The sequence below is a fragment of the Galendromus occidentalis genome, unplaced genomic scaffold (assembly GCF_000255335.2).
Source record: "Galendromus occidentalis unplaced genomic scaffold, Mocc_1.1 scf7180000075391, whole genome shotgun sequence".
Lineage (NCBI taxonomy): Eukaryota > Metazoa > Arthropoda > Arachnida > Mesostigmata > Phytoseiidae > Galendromus > Galendromus occidentalis.
In genome coordinates, this window is record NW_003803381.1 from 36052 (window position 1) to 50799 (window position 14748).

At 51.1% G+C, this 14748-nt stretch overlaps 3 protein-coding genes across 3 annotated transcripts; 1 reads left to right on the top strand and 2 right to left on the bottom strand.

The window, feature by feature from the left end:
• Positions 1-41: 41 nt before the first annotated feature.
• Positions 42-2932, bottom strand: Cpsf100 (cleavage and polyadenylation specificity factor subunit 2). The gene is made up of 3 exons (XM_018641787.1): positions 1025-2932; positions 616-855; positions 42-326 (listed from the first exon to the last, which is right to left on the bottom strand). Exons 1-3 carry the CDS (start codon positions 2930-2932, stop codon positions 153-155), a joined length of 2322 nt encoding a protein of 773 aa, XP_018497303.1. The 3' UTR covers positions 42-152.
• A 1438-nt stretch (positions 2933-4370) lies between these two features.
• On the top strand, positions 4371-8412 carry alpha-Man-Ib (alpha-Mannosidase class I b). Its single transcript, XM_003737093.2, has 8 exons — positions 4371-4681; positions 5378-5643; positions 5724-6042; positions 6199-6370; positions 6542-6867; positions 6989-7186; positions 7275-7406; positions 7586-8412. Exons 1-8 carry the CDS (start codon positions 4556-4558, stop codon positions 7793-7795), a joined length of 1749 nt encoding a protein of 582 aa, XP_003737141.1. The 5' UTR covers positions 4371-4555; the 3' UTR covers positions 7796-8412.
• A 654-nt stretch (positions 8413-9066) lies between these two features.
• AMPKalpha (AMP-activated protein kinase alpha subunit) lies at positions 9067-13120 on the bottom strand. Its single transcript, XM_018641774.1, has 7 exons — positions 12925-13120; positions 12566-12707; positions 12243-12448; positions 11742-11981; positions 10469-10668; positions 9739-10290; positions 9067-9534 (listed from the first exon to the last, which is right to left on the bottom strand). Exons 1-7 carry the CDS (start codon positions 13031-13033, stop codon positions 9283-9285), a joined length of 1701 nt encoding a protein of 566 aa, XP_018497290.1. The 5' UTR covers positions 13034-13120; the 3' UTR covers positions 9067-9282.
• Between the last annotated feature and the right edge of the window lie 1628 nt (positions 13121-14748).

Consider the following 14748-nt stretch of genomic DNA (forward strand, 5'->3'; position numbering starts at 1 on the left):
AAGGCATTCCCGATTATCGGAAGGATATCATCGCAACATACATAGAAATCGAACAATTTATTTCGATGATATTCATGAGCGGGGAAGATGAGCCCACGAGATCTCAATGCTCTCCCTGGTTTGTAGAGGCAATAATGGCGACCACATCTCACTCAGAGTATCGCGTACTGATCATAAAGAAGCTCGCGAATCCTGAAGTAATCATCGGTGAGAGCACCCTCGACACTGAGGCGACCCGTCTCGTTGCGTTTCACAGCAACACTGCAGTTGTTGCAGTACAAGACGCCTCCAGAAAACTCAGCACTGATTCCGCTCTTGACGAGAACCTGAAATGTAAGTGAAAACTTGAGGGAAGCGTAAAATATTCCGGTCAAAAATACGACACGTCCGAGTAAGCAGTTTGCGCCTTCGGGAATGCCGTTTTCTATTGAAGCCGGATCCCTCCCACGACCAGGATATCTCAGCGCAACGGATCTGTAGACGCGATGGATGCTGTACAGACGTTTTGGGAGACAGACTCCGTTTCATTGGATCCTCTAACTTAGCGACTGATCAAGTCTCTTCCACCAAGATCCGGTGGCTTCATTGAGGTCCAAGAGTGTATTTTGAACAAACCTGCTTGAAATCAGACAGCTTCAGATCGTTGATGAAGAGGGGATTATGAGGAGCGACGACTCGGTTCGAGTCACCCAACGGCTGGAGAACCATCAACTTTTCTTTGGTTTCTTCGTCGCCCTTGCCGACTAGATCGTTGTCTTCTTCCGGCTCGGCGATCTCCGCATCCAACCAAGCGAGTTCCGCATTCTTAGCTTTGCGGAAACGCAGTCTCGCGAGCAAGGACTCTTTCAACTTCACCTGTAATTGGACGCCAAGGTTTTCATCATTTCGCCTTCATATCGGACAGAGGACATGGAGAATATTTCGTTCTCTACGTGCACGGGAATCGGTACGTTCCGGACGCCAGCCGCCGGCGCTGAATTACATCGGAAAACCGCTTCCGAACGCAAGATGCCATGGGGCTCACCTGATAAATGTGAGACTCGGTGGTGGCATCGACCACCTCATGTGCTTTCGGAGCAAAAACACGATTATCTTGCACACATCCAGAGTTCACGCAATAATCATAAAACGCCGCGGTGTTGGCTTCATCGCCCCCGCGAACGATGACCAGCCTCTTCGGTTTCATCATTTGAACCAGCTGGCGGATCGATTCCCCATCGCTCCGGCCCTCGAAGTCTATGTAGTCAATGCTGCAATTGACTTGTATCGTGACTTCTTTCGCTATGCACTTCGTTGGAATCTCTGCTTGTTCAGTCACTTGCTCCTTCTTCGCGTCGTCTTTGCGGTCCGAAACATGCTGTTGTTGCTGCTGACCCAGCACTGAAGGCTCAAGAATGTCCCCTGGCGCGTTGAGTCCCATGTTCGAGAACATGTCCGTGTTTATGATTTCCCCATATTCATCCCATTTGAGTTTCTCTTCTTTCAGGGGGAACATCAGGTGCGATTTTTTCGTGGGTTTCTGGAAGAACGACTGGCGCTCCGTCAAATCGCCGCTGCTGCCACTTAGTCTCGGACGCTTGGTGTGATCCTGGTGGTGGTGCTGCTGCTGTTGCTCAGACTCGGCCATATCAACGTCTTCGATCGAAGCACCGACGATGACGGCTGCTGCTGCCAAAGCCTCGTCCTCAATGTCGCTCTCATCCGAAGAATCTTCGATTTTAGTCTCTTTTTCCTTTTTCAATCGCTCGTTCCGAACATGCTCCTCCAATTCATCGGCTTCCAGTGCCACTCGTTGCTTCAATGTGAGATGCACGAATTTCGGCCGATTATCGACGAGATTCCTAGCCAGCGTTCCCGGTGAACTTCTCGAAGTCAGAATGACGGAGTTCTTTGGATTGCTCGCCCATAACATGAAGAGATCCCGTCCATATCCCGACTCGAGGTCAGGCATGGAGGCCAGGACAACCTTTGGCTCAGAAACGGATTGTATCTCTCCGTGTGAGTGACAAGGTATGAGATACTTGAACTGGAATGGATTGCTTCGAGCTCCTTCGAAAGAACGCATCACTTTGTCGCTCATCCACTCGACTTGAGATTTCGCAAACTCTATCACATGCGCAGCGACATTACTTGCCATGATCAAAGAGTACGCCATGAGACCGGACTCTTGATTCCTCCATAATTGCTCCAACATGTGAGCAAGCTCGAGAACCCGCCCAGCCGTGTCAACTCCGATGAGGACATTGCCACCTGCTCGCATCGTCTGTATGATCGTGGTCAAGAGCTTCTCATCGCGACTCCGTCTACGTGGTTGGATGTAATTCGCATTGAACGCGTCCGTGATGAGCAGCGAGGGACGCTGGATGGATTCGAGCGCGCAACCGTTCAGATGGCGCTCCCTTTTATGATTGTAATCAACGGCATAGATTATGTCTTCCTCGCCGTCTTTGGTTATCCGCCACACGGTTCCTCCGATCATATGGCCGGCTGGGAGTGGTGTGATACTTATACCCTGGCCTTTGCCCTTGAACGGCAGAGTCTGGTTGTATTTGAGCTGAGTGATCATGTCGAAGGCTTCATCGACGTCATCAAGTGAGAATATGTTGAAGTCCTCCATGCTCTTATGTGATTCGTGCAGGTCGTACATGAACAACTGTCCCATCTTATACACAGGCACCGTGGCATACACGGGACACTTAATTTCGTGTCGCAGGTGTGGGAAAGCGCCCAAGTGGAGCGGATCTGGATACGACAGTAGGATGACGTCTACTTGAGATACTAATCTGGAAAGCTCGCGAATCGGTTTCGGGTTGAAGAACTCGTCCCATCCTAAATCGAGGAGAATCTTGAATTCGTCAATCTGCAGCAGGTAGCAGTGAGGGGACTCGTCATGGACCCCTGAGATGGCGTGAATTTTCACGATAGATGTCATGTCTGTGGAGGGAAAAGTTGGCATCATGAAAAAATTCGCCGTTGATCGGTGCTGCGGCTCAATCAGGAATTCTGCGCCAATAAGCAATAGATAAGTCATTGTCACGATCTCATTTATGTTGGAGCCACAAATTCTTAACCGCGGGAAGGAGTCTGAACCAGGAGCTTCGGGTCGGTGTTCGACTAGAGCATCAATGAGCGCGTGAAGCAGGACTCACCCTTGCCGCGAAACACTTATTCGATGGAGGAGTGGGTCCAGGGACTCTGATCATGCACCATGAGAGAAGGTCTCCTGAGGCTGCGAAACGACGGAATGAGATGGGAGACTCCGGGCGAGCCGTCGTGAGATACTTGACACCAGACAGCGCCTGCTCTCACGAAATCGAGCTCTGAGATGCTTTCTCCGTCACATGCTCACCTATGAGCTAGCAGGTTAGTGATGCGTCGTCGTCACGAAACGCCGCGAAACGCTGTCGATAGTCACCACTCACGCACAGATTCCATTGCTTTTGGTCATGAATTGTACTTCACACTTCGTATGCCTTGCTCGATACAATAACAGTACTGTTATTGTTCTCTCCCTGCTGTCTTCAGCCTCTCTCCAGTCGATTGCAGCCGAAGTCATCATCACTCGAGCAGACGCCACTTTGGTGGCCCTCCGCTGAAGAAGAAGGAAGAGACATGCGACCAACCGGCGGGAGCACACTTCCCACGCAGGCACCGGAATTCAGGACAAACACTGCTAAGCTAGAACAATATACTGAATCCCGCGAATAAGGACCTATCAGATGAAAAACCTCACCATTAAAGTCAGTGAGGGTGGAATTACCCTCTTAAACGTAGTCTTCGAGAAGCGAAAGGTTTTTCATATAATACATACGCGGAACTCGAATGTATCATGAGAATAAAGGTATTCTATTCGCTTGTTCAGCTCTGTCCTTAGATCGCGAAAATATTGCGAACAGCCTCCCTTTTGTCGGAATCGCTGAAGAGACGCTCAGGCGTCCCGAGCTGGAGTCCAGCCAAACAAGTGGTGGACTGTAGAGCGGCTGACCGCTGTCGACTCTAATACAGTCAAATCTCCTCTCGACGGAATCAGCAACCAATTCGGCGAAAGCTTCTGCCTCCGTCTATTGGCTGGCTCGCCGTCAGGATAGTGTTGTTTCTTTTGTTATAGTGAATCTGCACTCCGACTACCAGATTCAAGCGGCCTCGCAAGGTTTGTTGCGACGGAATTTCACTGAGTTTCGAGTTCCGGGGCCACGTCGGTAGGATAATGATGCATGATTCTCAATAGGGAAGTGAATTGGAATACCCGTTACGCTCGACGGTGAGGGGGGGACGACCATCTGGCGGCGGTTATGCTGTCCGCTAGCTTAGCGGAAGAAGCTTCTTTCCCTCTGAACCTTTTCTGGGTGCTCTCTCTCTCTCTGCTTACCACCATAATAATAAACAAAGAAACCAACGACGACTTCGTCGTGTCAGATGTGGGGTTGAAGAATGTGTTAACGTAAGAGGGTGGCAAGAGGAGCGAACAAGGAGATCGTTGCCGCGGAGCTAGTAGCTCTCAGTGAGCGGAGCTGCCGGATTTTCCTTTCGGCCAATCTGTGATGCACGTGCAGCCATGCCTATAAGGACGACGGCGACTTACATCGATATACCCTACAAGGCGGAACTTCAGAATTCGGCAGCTACAAATTCACCCAATGCTGGCGTCTTCAACTATAGACCACGGCGGAGTCTCTGGAGAGTGAGTGTCAGAGAAAGTGTCGTTGACTCATCCTCGGCGGCTCTTCGGATTTTGCAGAAGCTATTCTCCTCCACACGATTCCAGCAATGTCCTCTTCATCTTATCGATGATCCCCCGAACTCTGCAGCGATGGTCGGCTTTCCATTGACTCCGCTGGACAGCTTGGGGATCCTATTTTCGCGCCAAGGTGCTGGTCAAATCCGTGGCTCCTCTCACAGAACTCAGATGAGCGACTGCTGGATCAGAGCGCTCATCGGATGAAATCCATGTATCACAGCAGAGGCGTGCGAGGCAGCGTCTATCATTGGATCAAACTCGATCAAATATGTTATTCGAATGAATTATTCCGGAGGTTGAATCACATTCCGCCGCTTGGGACGGTGATCGAGGCGGCCCTGATATTTCATTTCGTGGCAGCGCCGACGCCGGTGGTTTAGTCATGAGAGCCACCGGACTCCACGTTTCACGTCTATTGGAACGATGCCCTGAAGGCCCGCCGGGCGGCGAAACTGCTTTGCACTGAGCCCTTCTCTTGCTGGTTCCTTCCCCGAACTCGCTGTTCTCGAAGAAAACTGCAAAGAGTGCGAATAGGGGGCCTGAATGCTGCAGCAGTCTTCTGGACCCCCGGAATACTGGGGCGCTGAGCTCTCTCGCTGTGCGCTAGGAAGATCCTGATGAAATGATTATCCATTGCAGATATGGATGCGTCTCTCCCGCTATCAGAGGTATCTGCTGCTCCTTATCATGATAATTATTATTGCGCTCATCTACAACTTGTTTGGAGCATCGAGCGTCGTCGTCAGCCGTTCATCGGGGAAGGCATACGATAGCTACAGGCGAATAGAAGACAGGATTGAACGTCCCGATTCGTACATCAAGAAGGCGCCCCGTGTCGAAGCCGCTGCGGATATACCTCCTGGATCGGATCTCCTCGTCGACGAGAGCTCTCTTGAGAACAAGAGGCAAGTTGTCAACTCGGCCTCCTCCGGCTTACGTTATGCGGAGCACTGCGGAGCTAACAAGGAACTCGTTTTCCTCCCAGGTTAAGCGCTATAAGGTCAGCTTGTGTCCATGCGTGGCGGGGGTACAAGGAATTCGCCTGGGGTCACGACCATCTCCTTCCGATCTCGAAAAAGTTCGACGATTGGTTCGGACTTGGCTTAACGATTCTAGATGCGATCGATACCTTGTTTATAATGGGCTTGATGGACGAATATGGTGAAGCAAGGAACTTTGTGGTTGAAGATCTGAGCTTCGATAAGAATCGTGACGTGAATTTCTTCGAGACATCGATCCGGGTCCTCGGGGGTCTCCTTGGAGCCCATACGGTCACGAAAGATAAGCTCTTCCTGGAAAAAGCTGTGAGTTCACCCACGGGATTGCAAGCATGACTGGGAGTCACTCATGGCTTGTCTCATGAGAGATACGACAAACCTCATGCATCCACTCGGTGAATGATATTTGATATGAGTCATCATATCTATAAGGATATATCCGATCACGACATCTAATTACAGAGAGATATTGGCAATCGTCTCCTTCCTGCTTTCAACTCACGCTCAAATATCCCGTTCAGTGACGTCAACATCGGAACAGGCTCCGCGCACGGCCCCAATTGGGCGCAAGACTCCACTGTATCCGAAGTGTCCTCAGTTCAGCTTGAATTCCGTACCTTGAGTCGACTCACAGGTTAGTTCATTCCACTCGCTTATGTTTCCGACATGCGATCTCCGTTTCTCACGGGAGAACCGAGTCCACAGAGTGGCCGATTTCATCCCAAAACCTGAAGTAGGCATCAGAAGTTCACGCTCGAGCCTCAATAATGATCTGGTAGTCGGATTATCTTCTACGCTTCCGCAGGTGACTCCATTTTCGAAGAGAAGGCCTTCAATGTCTCGAAACACCTCCATCACTTGCCCAAAGAAAATCATTTGGTGCCGATGTTCATATCTACGGACACTGGTCGCTTCGGAAATGACCAAACTATAACTCTCGGTGCGCGCGCCGACTCGTACTACGAATATCTGTTGAAGCAATGGATACAGACAGGAAAGAAAATTGACTTCCTGAAAGAAGATTACCTCAAAGCTATCCAATCTGTCAGAGATCATCTGACGCGGCGCAGCTCTCCGAATGGATTATTGTTCGTCGGGGAGCTGAAGAACCGGAGGTTTTCACCGAAAATGGTAATCAATGTGAAGGCGCTGCGTGGAATAGACGGGCTGTGCTTCGATCGAGTTTTATCTGCTAGCTCATCAGGTTGAGCCTTCAGCGCTCCATAAAGCGGCGTATGACTTAATCCATTAGGACCATCTGGTGTGTTATCTTCCGGGGACTCTGACTCTGGGACACTTCGAGGGTGGCTTCCCGAAATGGCACCTAGATATGGCAATTGAACTGATACGAACATGCGTATCCATGTACAGTACTACACAAACGGGGTTGAGCCCCGAAATCGCTCACTTCAATCTAGCCAAAAACGGTGAGGACGACATAATAGTCAAGGTGAGTTCGCCATCCTCCCTCGATTACCCCATGATGCAGATTGCCTCTAATTTACTTCTCGACTAATACCCGACATTCTGACTCGCAGAGCAACGATGCGCATAATTTGTTGCGTCCTGAAACTGTCGAATCCCTGTGGTATCTACACTACTTCACCCGGAACGAGACGTATCGAGATTGGGCTTGGGACATCTTCCAAGCTTTTGAAGAATATGCAAAGGTATACAAGAGGAATTCGAGCGGTCTTTATTCAACTCCCGCACGATCCAGCCGAAACGCACAGTAAAGTCCTCGGAAGCAGCCTCTTCCACTCCGCTGCCGCCGAGGATTGAGCAACGGAGATAGAAATTTCGAGTGCTCTGGAACGCGCATCAAGTGAAGGAATCCGAATTTTTCCAGATCCCTTCAGGCGGCTATACTTCAATTGGCAACGTGCTTAACAAGCATTTCACGAGACCCCGTGACAAAATGGAATCTTTCTTCCTTGGCGAAACCTTGAAGTATTGGTACCTTATATTCGCATCGCGAGAGATACAGGACAAGTTTTCGCCGAGGGCGTATATTTACAACACTGAGGCCCATTTGCTTCCGATCTTCAATGACGCATAATATTGACAAGACGGGGCATCCATCCTACCTCGAGAGATCCTCCACTGAGAGAATCTGTCGCTGAATCTATGGTCGGCTACGATATAACGCCCAGCTGCCGGCCTGTTCTTCGTTCATAGAGACCGCAGCCAGAGAAGAATCTGCGGATCCATATCCTCTGCCACCCTCTCACCCCTACAAGTACTACGGTCTAGTCAATGCACCGGTGATAATGAGAGCCTGGAAGTCCAGGAATATATCGCCTCCGTCTGTAGAGCTTGATAGGTGTATCCGCGGATGATGCCTGGATTCCTACGCTGTAGCCATCTTCGAGCAACATCGATCGTGATATCAGTCAATTTGTCCACGGAACTCATGAATCGATCGCCGGTGATCGCTGGAATACGCCTAAGCTTCCGAGCTCTAGTGATAAATGTTGTGAATTGTACTTATCTAGGAGGGCACTCGTTGCTAGATGAGAGGCTATCCGTCATTGAATTCGGCGAGTCTTCTGACTCGGAACTTCTTTCAGCACAACTGATTGCATGAGGAGGACTGTACAGAGGGAGCCATGTACCGTGTACATATGATTTCAGCGGAAGTCCATGTAATAAATTTACCACTTTTTGGTCCAGAACCCAGACGGTTCGCGACTCAATATATTCAATGTATTTCGGCTACAGCAGCTCTAGAAAAATGGACGCTGCTCATTACCTCGGAGGGAAGAGGAACGGAATCACTCGATGGGAGCCATGGATTATCTATGAGACGCCCCCTGATCATCACGCTCTCGGTGGTATCCAGGATACCGGAATCCGGAATGATGGTAGTCTCGCTCCGTATACTCCCGTCGTGGATGAAAGTTTCCGCCGGAGTGATGAGAAAGTATGTGGAGGAAGCTGGCCTTGAGGGGAGGTCCAGGGCCCAGGGTGCGGATGAAGAGACGATATCAGATACCTAGCCAAATGAAGGATATGGTGAAGCCGACCGTTTGGAGACAGGAGCTCCTAGCTGGAGGTCTGCCATCTCGACATCGTCTTCCTCGCTTCACGAAAGTATAGAATCATCGTCTTCCGACAAGCGAGGTCCCTATCGGACTCGCGAAGCCGACGCCTGCCATTCGCGATCTCTGTGGGAGTTCGGGTATCTGGTTGCGATGACGAGTTATCGTTTCGAGCGAGGCTCCCTTGGAGATTATAATTTCCACTCTCGAATCCTCGGAGCGACACGAACACATGGAATGGCTCGACAAAATTAGAATTTACTCACAGAATGCTATTTTTACATTGAAAAACATGAAGTATCACCCTTACGGGATTGGCTTATGTGTGTAAGGTTCATCATTCAGCTCCAGGATCCCTGGGACCTCGAAACTGACAGCGCCTGATAAGCGAGAAGCACCCCTGACTTCCACCTATGACGGAATGGAGCTTACTCCCACGGAGTAGCTATCACAGTGAAGTGTGAAAGTCGATATCAGCTCTATGTCGTCGCATCAACAGGATCTTCTAACGCGCTAATTGGGTGATGAGGGCGGCGCACATCTCGAAGAATTCCATGGTATTGTGAAAACTATGGAGACTGCTCTCAGCAACGCTAGGATCTTGCGACTGATCTTCTGCATAAGGCAGGGATTTGAAATCAAGGAGATAACTTTTGTATTCAACTTGATACAATTGCAAGCTCATCTTAGCCGGTCGGCCACTCGGCGAGTTTTTGCGGCGTGCGCGAACGTGGAACTGATTCACCACTTTCCATTCCTGAAATACGGTAACATTCTTCATTAGCTCCCGATATTCCCAATGTTTCGAATGGGGTAATCCGTTTCCGACAACAGACCAGAGCATGAATAATTGTGCCGGCATCTCCGTAGTCATGAGGGTGCGGCGAGGCCTCCCGAAGCCGCGGGTGGAATTATAGCAAGCAACAGACGCGAGCATGCGGAGAAGAGAGAAAGTACTCACGAAATCGAGAGCTTTCATAGCTCGGTAGACTTCATTCATGATATCATGCGGCTTCGATTGAGAGCGTATTCCGAGGTGCCACTTAGCTCTTTTGTGCGGAGGTTTCGTGTGCGATGCCAACCCGAGGGCACCTCCGCCAACACTTCCCCCGAGGACGGTGCTCCCGATCGGCGTCGATGCACCGGCGAGTCCGCTCGTGGCTACAGAGTTATCCGAAGTATTGTTTACAGTCCCCTGGCTGCCAGCGCCGGCTGACTGAGTTCCTCGAGTATCGCGTTGCTCCTGACCCCCCGTACTCAGCAGACGGGCCCGCGGAACTCTTTCGGGATGCACGTGTTGACTTCCGCGAGAAGGGCTCTCTGAACTGCTGCTCAAGGGCGGGGGGCTAGAAGCTACGTAGAAATCTTTGATCTCCAGCTTCGCTGTCTCGTCTTCTATACGTTTATTGTCCACGATTAGGTTGTAGGCGATCGCCAGCTGGTCGTGAGGATTCCCGCTCAGAAGAGCTCCGTGCACCTCTTTTTCTGGCACACCGAATTTTTCGCAAACGACCTTGAGGATGAGAATTTTTCAGAAACTTTGTCGAGCGAAGTCGACGTCTACGCCTAGAGGGTGGACCTTCTGCAATGGCTAGCGATCGCCGCTCCGAGCACATCTGTCTCCCGGCGCAGGCGTGGGCGCAGGCCCCACTGTTTGCAATAGATGAATCAAATCAATCCTGAGAACTCACTTGAACTGCGTCAATGTCCACGATTGAAGCGTCCGCCTCGTTAGGTGGAGGGAACAAATACGCCGGAAGGTCCTTCTTGAACCATTCATGATTCTTGATGTCTTCCATCGTGGCTCTCTTCATAGGATCAACTTGAAGCATGTGGATCAGAAGAGATACCACCGACTTGTGCAGGTAATCCGGTATGGGAAATATTCCCGCTGCAAAATCCTTCTCAGTCAGTAAAAATGAGCGCTTCTGATGTTCTGGATTCTTAGCTTATCAGCTGCTGACGTCTGGCAGCGCGTGGCGGCATTCGTGGCAGCACGAATCCCGATGCTTCCGAGGTCCGGTCGCCGCAGCGATGATAATCAATATTTTCTCTATCTTCATCAATCCTTCCGATATCCCTCGAATGAACTGGAAGTTGATTCATTCATCCATTCAACTCCCATTTTCAAGTGATTTGACTCTCCAATCATAAAATCAAAGTTAATCTATTCATTCATTCATTCATTGAGGGTGTGTGGGCGCAAATGGCCAGCGAATCGATTATGACGGGACTTTGCCTCGGATTTGTGGCCTCAGATTCTATTCGACTGGGCAACGCTGCTCTTCCAGGGTCCGCTCGATGGCTTCAGAGCATGCCGAGTCAGAACCGAGGCATGCACCTGCCGGACGTTCACTTCAATCGCGCTCTGAGCCCCAGACTCGGATTGCTAATTGTTGAGAAATGCGCCTGCGAGACCGGCTCTGAGCTCCATCACCCGGCCCTCCACGAGGTCCGCTGCAGCGAATTCGCATCCGGTCGTCTGGCACGTCACGCGGCGACCGATGATCTCCTCGTGCGGTGCGCGCCACAGGCAGGAGTTCTCTGCACGACGGAATTTCAGCATCTGCAGCCCTGGTCTCGTGGCAAACGAGCAATCCGGGAAACGTCGATTGAGGACTCCTTCGCACCTAGCCCACGCGCAGTGGCCTCCAGAGGAGAGCAATACAAAGGGGTCTAGTACGAGTCGCCCCTCGGCGAATTCTCAACCATTCCTTCATTCCGCAGTCGGTTGGTGTCTGCGCGAGTGTCGCCTTCACGTTCGTGGAGGGATCGACCGGAGAATTGAGAGTAGAGACGAGAATCCTCGTTCACTGGTTTTCATGCGACGGATGTATCGCCGTCGGGGCTCAGAGGGGAAATTCGAGGCTCATCGCTTCTTCATTCTCCGGAACTCTGAATATGATTATCTAATTCTTTCGCGATAAAACCATAGTTAATTCATCCATTCATCATATTACTCACACTTTATCTTCCTGAACAGAGTTGGTACATGCTCATCATCGAACGGCAGCGTTCCGCAGAGCAGTGCATACAAAATGATGCCGCAAGACCAGATATCGACCTCGGGTCCCGCGTAAAGTTTCCCCGAGATGACCTCGGGAGCAGCATAGTTCGGCGAGCCGCAAGAAGTTCTCAGAAACTCCCCGTCCATCATCATGTTTGACAGACCAAAGTCTGCAATCTTCACGTGGAGCGACTGATCTGGAATAGCAAGCTGGATTCATGAACGCCTCTGCCGTTCGCAGTCCATTTCTATCCGGTCACGCATGATATAATACATAAACATCCGATGCAGCTCGCCTGTGAGCGCGATGCCAAATCGCCGCAGAAAGCTGACAGTTTCAATATGTACCTACATAGATTGCGATCTCAGTCAGAAATCATGAGAGCGACGGGAAGTCCGGGCAACATTGGTCTGCTCGCGGAACCACAGCGTAGAAGCTCCGATGGAGCGTCACTCACCCAACAGCAAGTTCTCCGGTTTGAGATCTCGATGCACGACCATATGACGATGACAGTAATCGACTCCCGAGATGATCTGCTGGAAGAAACGGCGGGCCTCACTCTCTTTGAGCTTGCCGTGTTTGACGATGTAGTCGAATAGCTCTCCACCCGAGACATACTCCATTATCATGAAGATGTCTGTGGGCGTCGAGATTACTTGATACCTGGAAATGAACAAGGTCGCCGTCAACATCACGTGTAGATGGGAAGATGGGGGAAATCTGATCGAAGACTCTGAGAACTGAAACTCAAAATCTGAACAGAAAACAAGGTACTCTTACAGTTTTATTATGTGAGGATGTCGGAAAAGCTTCAAATTTTGAATTTCACGACGGATTTTCCCCACAACATCCAAGTTCTTGATTTTCTGACGATTGAGTATCTTCACGGCGACCTTATGACCCGTGATTTGGTGTTTTGCCGCTGTGGAAGAATCGATTCCGACTCACAATTAGTTCCCGGAATCGTCGATAGACTGATCGTGAGGCGGAGAGGCTAGTCTCGCCCCCTGCATAGTTTTTCCCCCTTAGCTCTTAAGAAGGCAACGACATTGGATACACGATGGGACCTGCGGGGCATCACAACAGCCTCAGATCCAGACAATCAGCACGATTCATGATCAGCAATCCGCTACACTCACTCTTAACTTTCCCGAAGGTCCCCACACCTAGAGTCTCCCCGAGAATGTAGTGACCAATTTTCACAAGCGGCTGCCCTACATTGCTGCTGCATACTGCTCGATCACTCATCTTGGAGAACAAGCTCGGCCGACTCTCGTTTGGAGTATTGATTTTGCAACCGTTGATTCGCTCGCTGCTGCTCCTGAGGGTGCTGCCATCTGTAGTTCTAAGAGAGGAGCGCCTCGGAAAGCATGGCGGTTCGACCGCCGTTTCAGCAGCAGGAGAGGGCCCATGCTGGACATCGGCGCGGAAACAGACTGCGTACATTATTGCTGCCCGTGTCTTCCCCCATCGGACCCGCGTATAATGAAGAACCCGGATATACATAGAGACAGGGCTTGATTTTTTCACGTCACACGCACACATCCCCTCTCCGGCGGAAAATCTCAGCCGAGACATACTTGATTGAGGAGAGAATCGGATATGACATTGAACTCTGAGTAAGCTGTCTCGAGGAATGTTGGGACTCAACTCGAAATCGGGGCATGGGATCCGCTTGAGAGATATTACTTATTATTGCATAGCTCTCCACAGCCGACACGGGCACGGGAGTTGCTCTTCAGTCAGAGTTCACTCAGTCGTGTCGCCAATCCCCGCGGTCCCGGCTGCCTCCGCCTCTCCTCCAGATGGGCAACGAGGACGTATATACGTATGTACAATAATACCGACGATGGGCTCGCGAGGCCCTGAATTTGATGGGAATGACAGGGGGAGGGAGGAGGGAGCCGGCCTGGAGACTGCACTCCATTGACGCAAGGCAGACGATTCGCCCCTGGGATTCCTGAAGGCCTCATCTGCCTCATTTTTCCGGCAGATGAGGCGACCAATCAGTTGAGCAGTGCAAGAGCTTCGGAAGGGTGAGACTCAGGCAGGATTCCAAGTAGAAGTATGGGTCCTTGATTATGCGAGTTCTTAGGATCATGTTATAGCGGGCTTTTACCGCTGACGCAATCTACATCGCCTGACGCCGGAAGTCAAGACTTGCAGACATGGATGCATCGAGGATGCTGTACAAGACGTCTCAGGAATTCGACTTGACGTACAGATATTAACCCAGGGAGAGGATCATTGCGTTCTGATCGGCCCAGAGAGCGACATGGTCCGCTTCAATGGGACGGTGTTAGAGCGGGTCTGCACCTCCACGTAGCGCTCAAGACGGTCGGCGGAAGACAGACGCTGGACGGCGGGTAGATGAGGGAACCGAGCTCAAGGACGAAAATCAGCCGAACGATAGGGCCAAGGCTCAAGCTCTGGGGACACCCGAGGGACGGGGAGCGCAGTCGGAGAGGGTGTTCTCGACGCGAGTACGGAAGGTGCGATCCGGCAGGTAAGCCGAGCCCCAGGCGGAGGGTTCGTCGGAAAAGCCGTTTGCAACAAGCTCGGCGAGTAGACGAGTCTGGGAGACCCCGTCGGAGGCCTCTGAGAAGTTGAAATACAAGCAATGGCAGGCATTTCCAAAGCATAGCCCAGTCGTGGAGGTTGTCGAGAAGTCGGCATTCGGTGGATCGTCCCTCCGTGAAGCCGCTGACGGGTATCGAGTTGTCAAGAGCAGAGGAGGAACTCGTACATGTGGTCATCCATGAGGCGCTCCATGAATGATTGTGAGCAGAAACAACGGCTTGGACAATCCGGCGATATATATGTCTCCATCTCTCCGGTTTTCCTTTTTATGGACGGGACCAACGACCGAGCAACGGAAGGGATGGGGGACCTCTGAGTCAGCGAACGAGCGAGTGAAGATGAGCTGTGGGTGGGCGGGGCGAGCTCGGTCGCTGGCCTTTTGT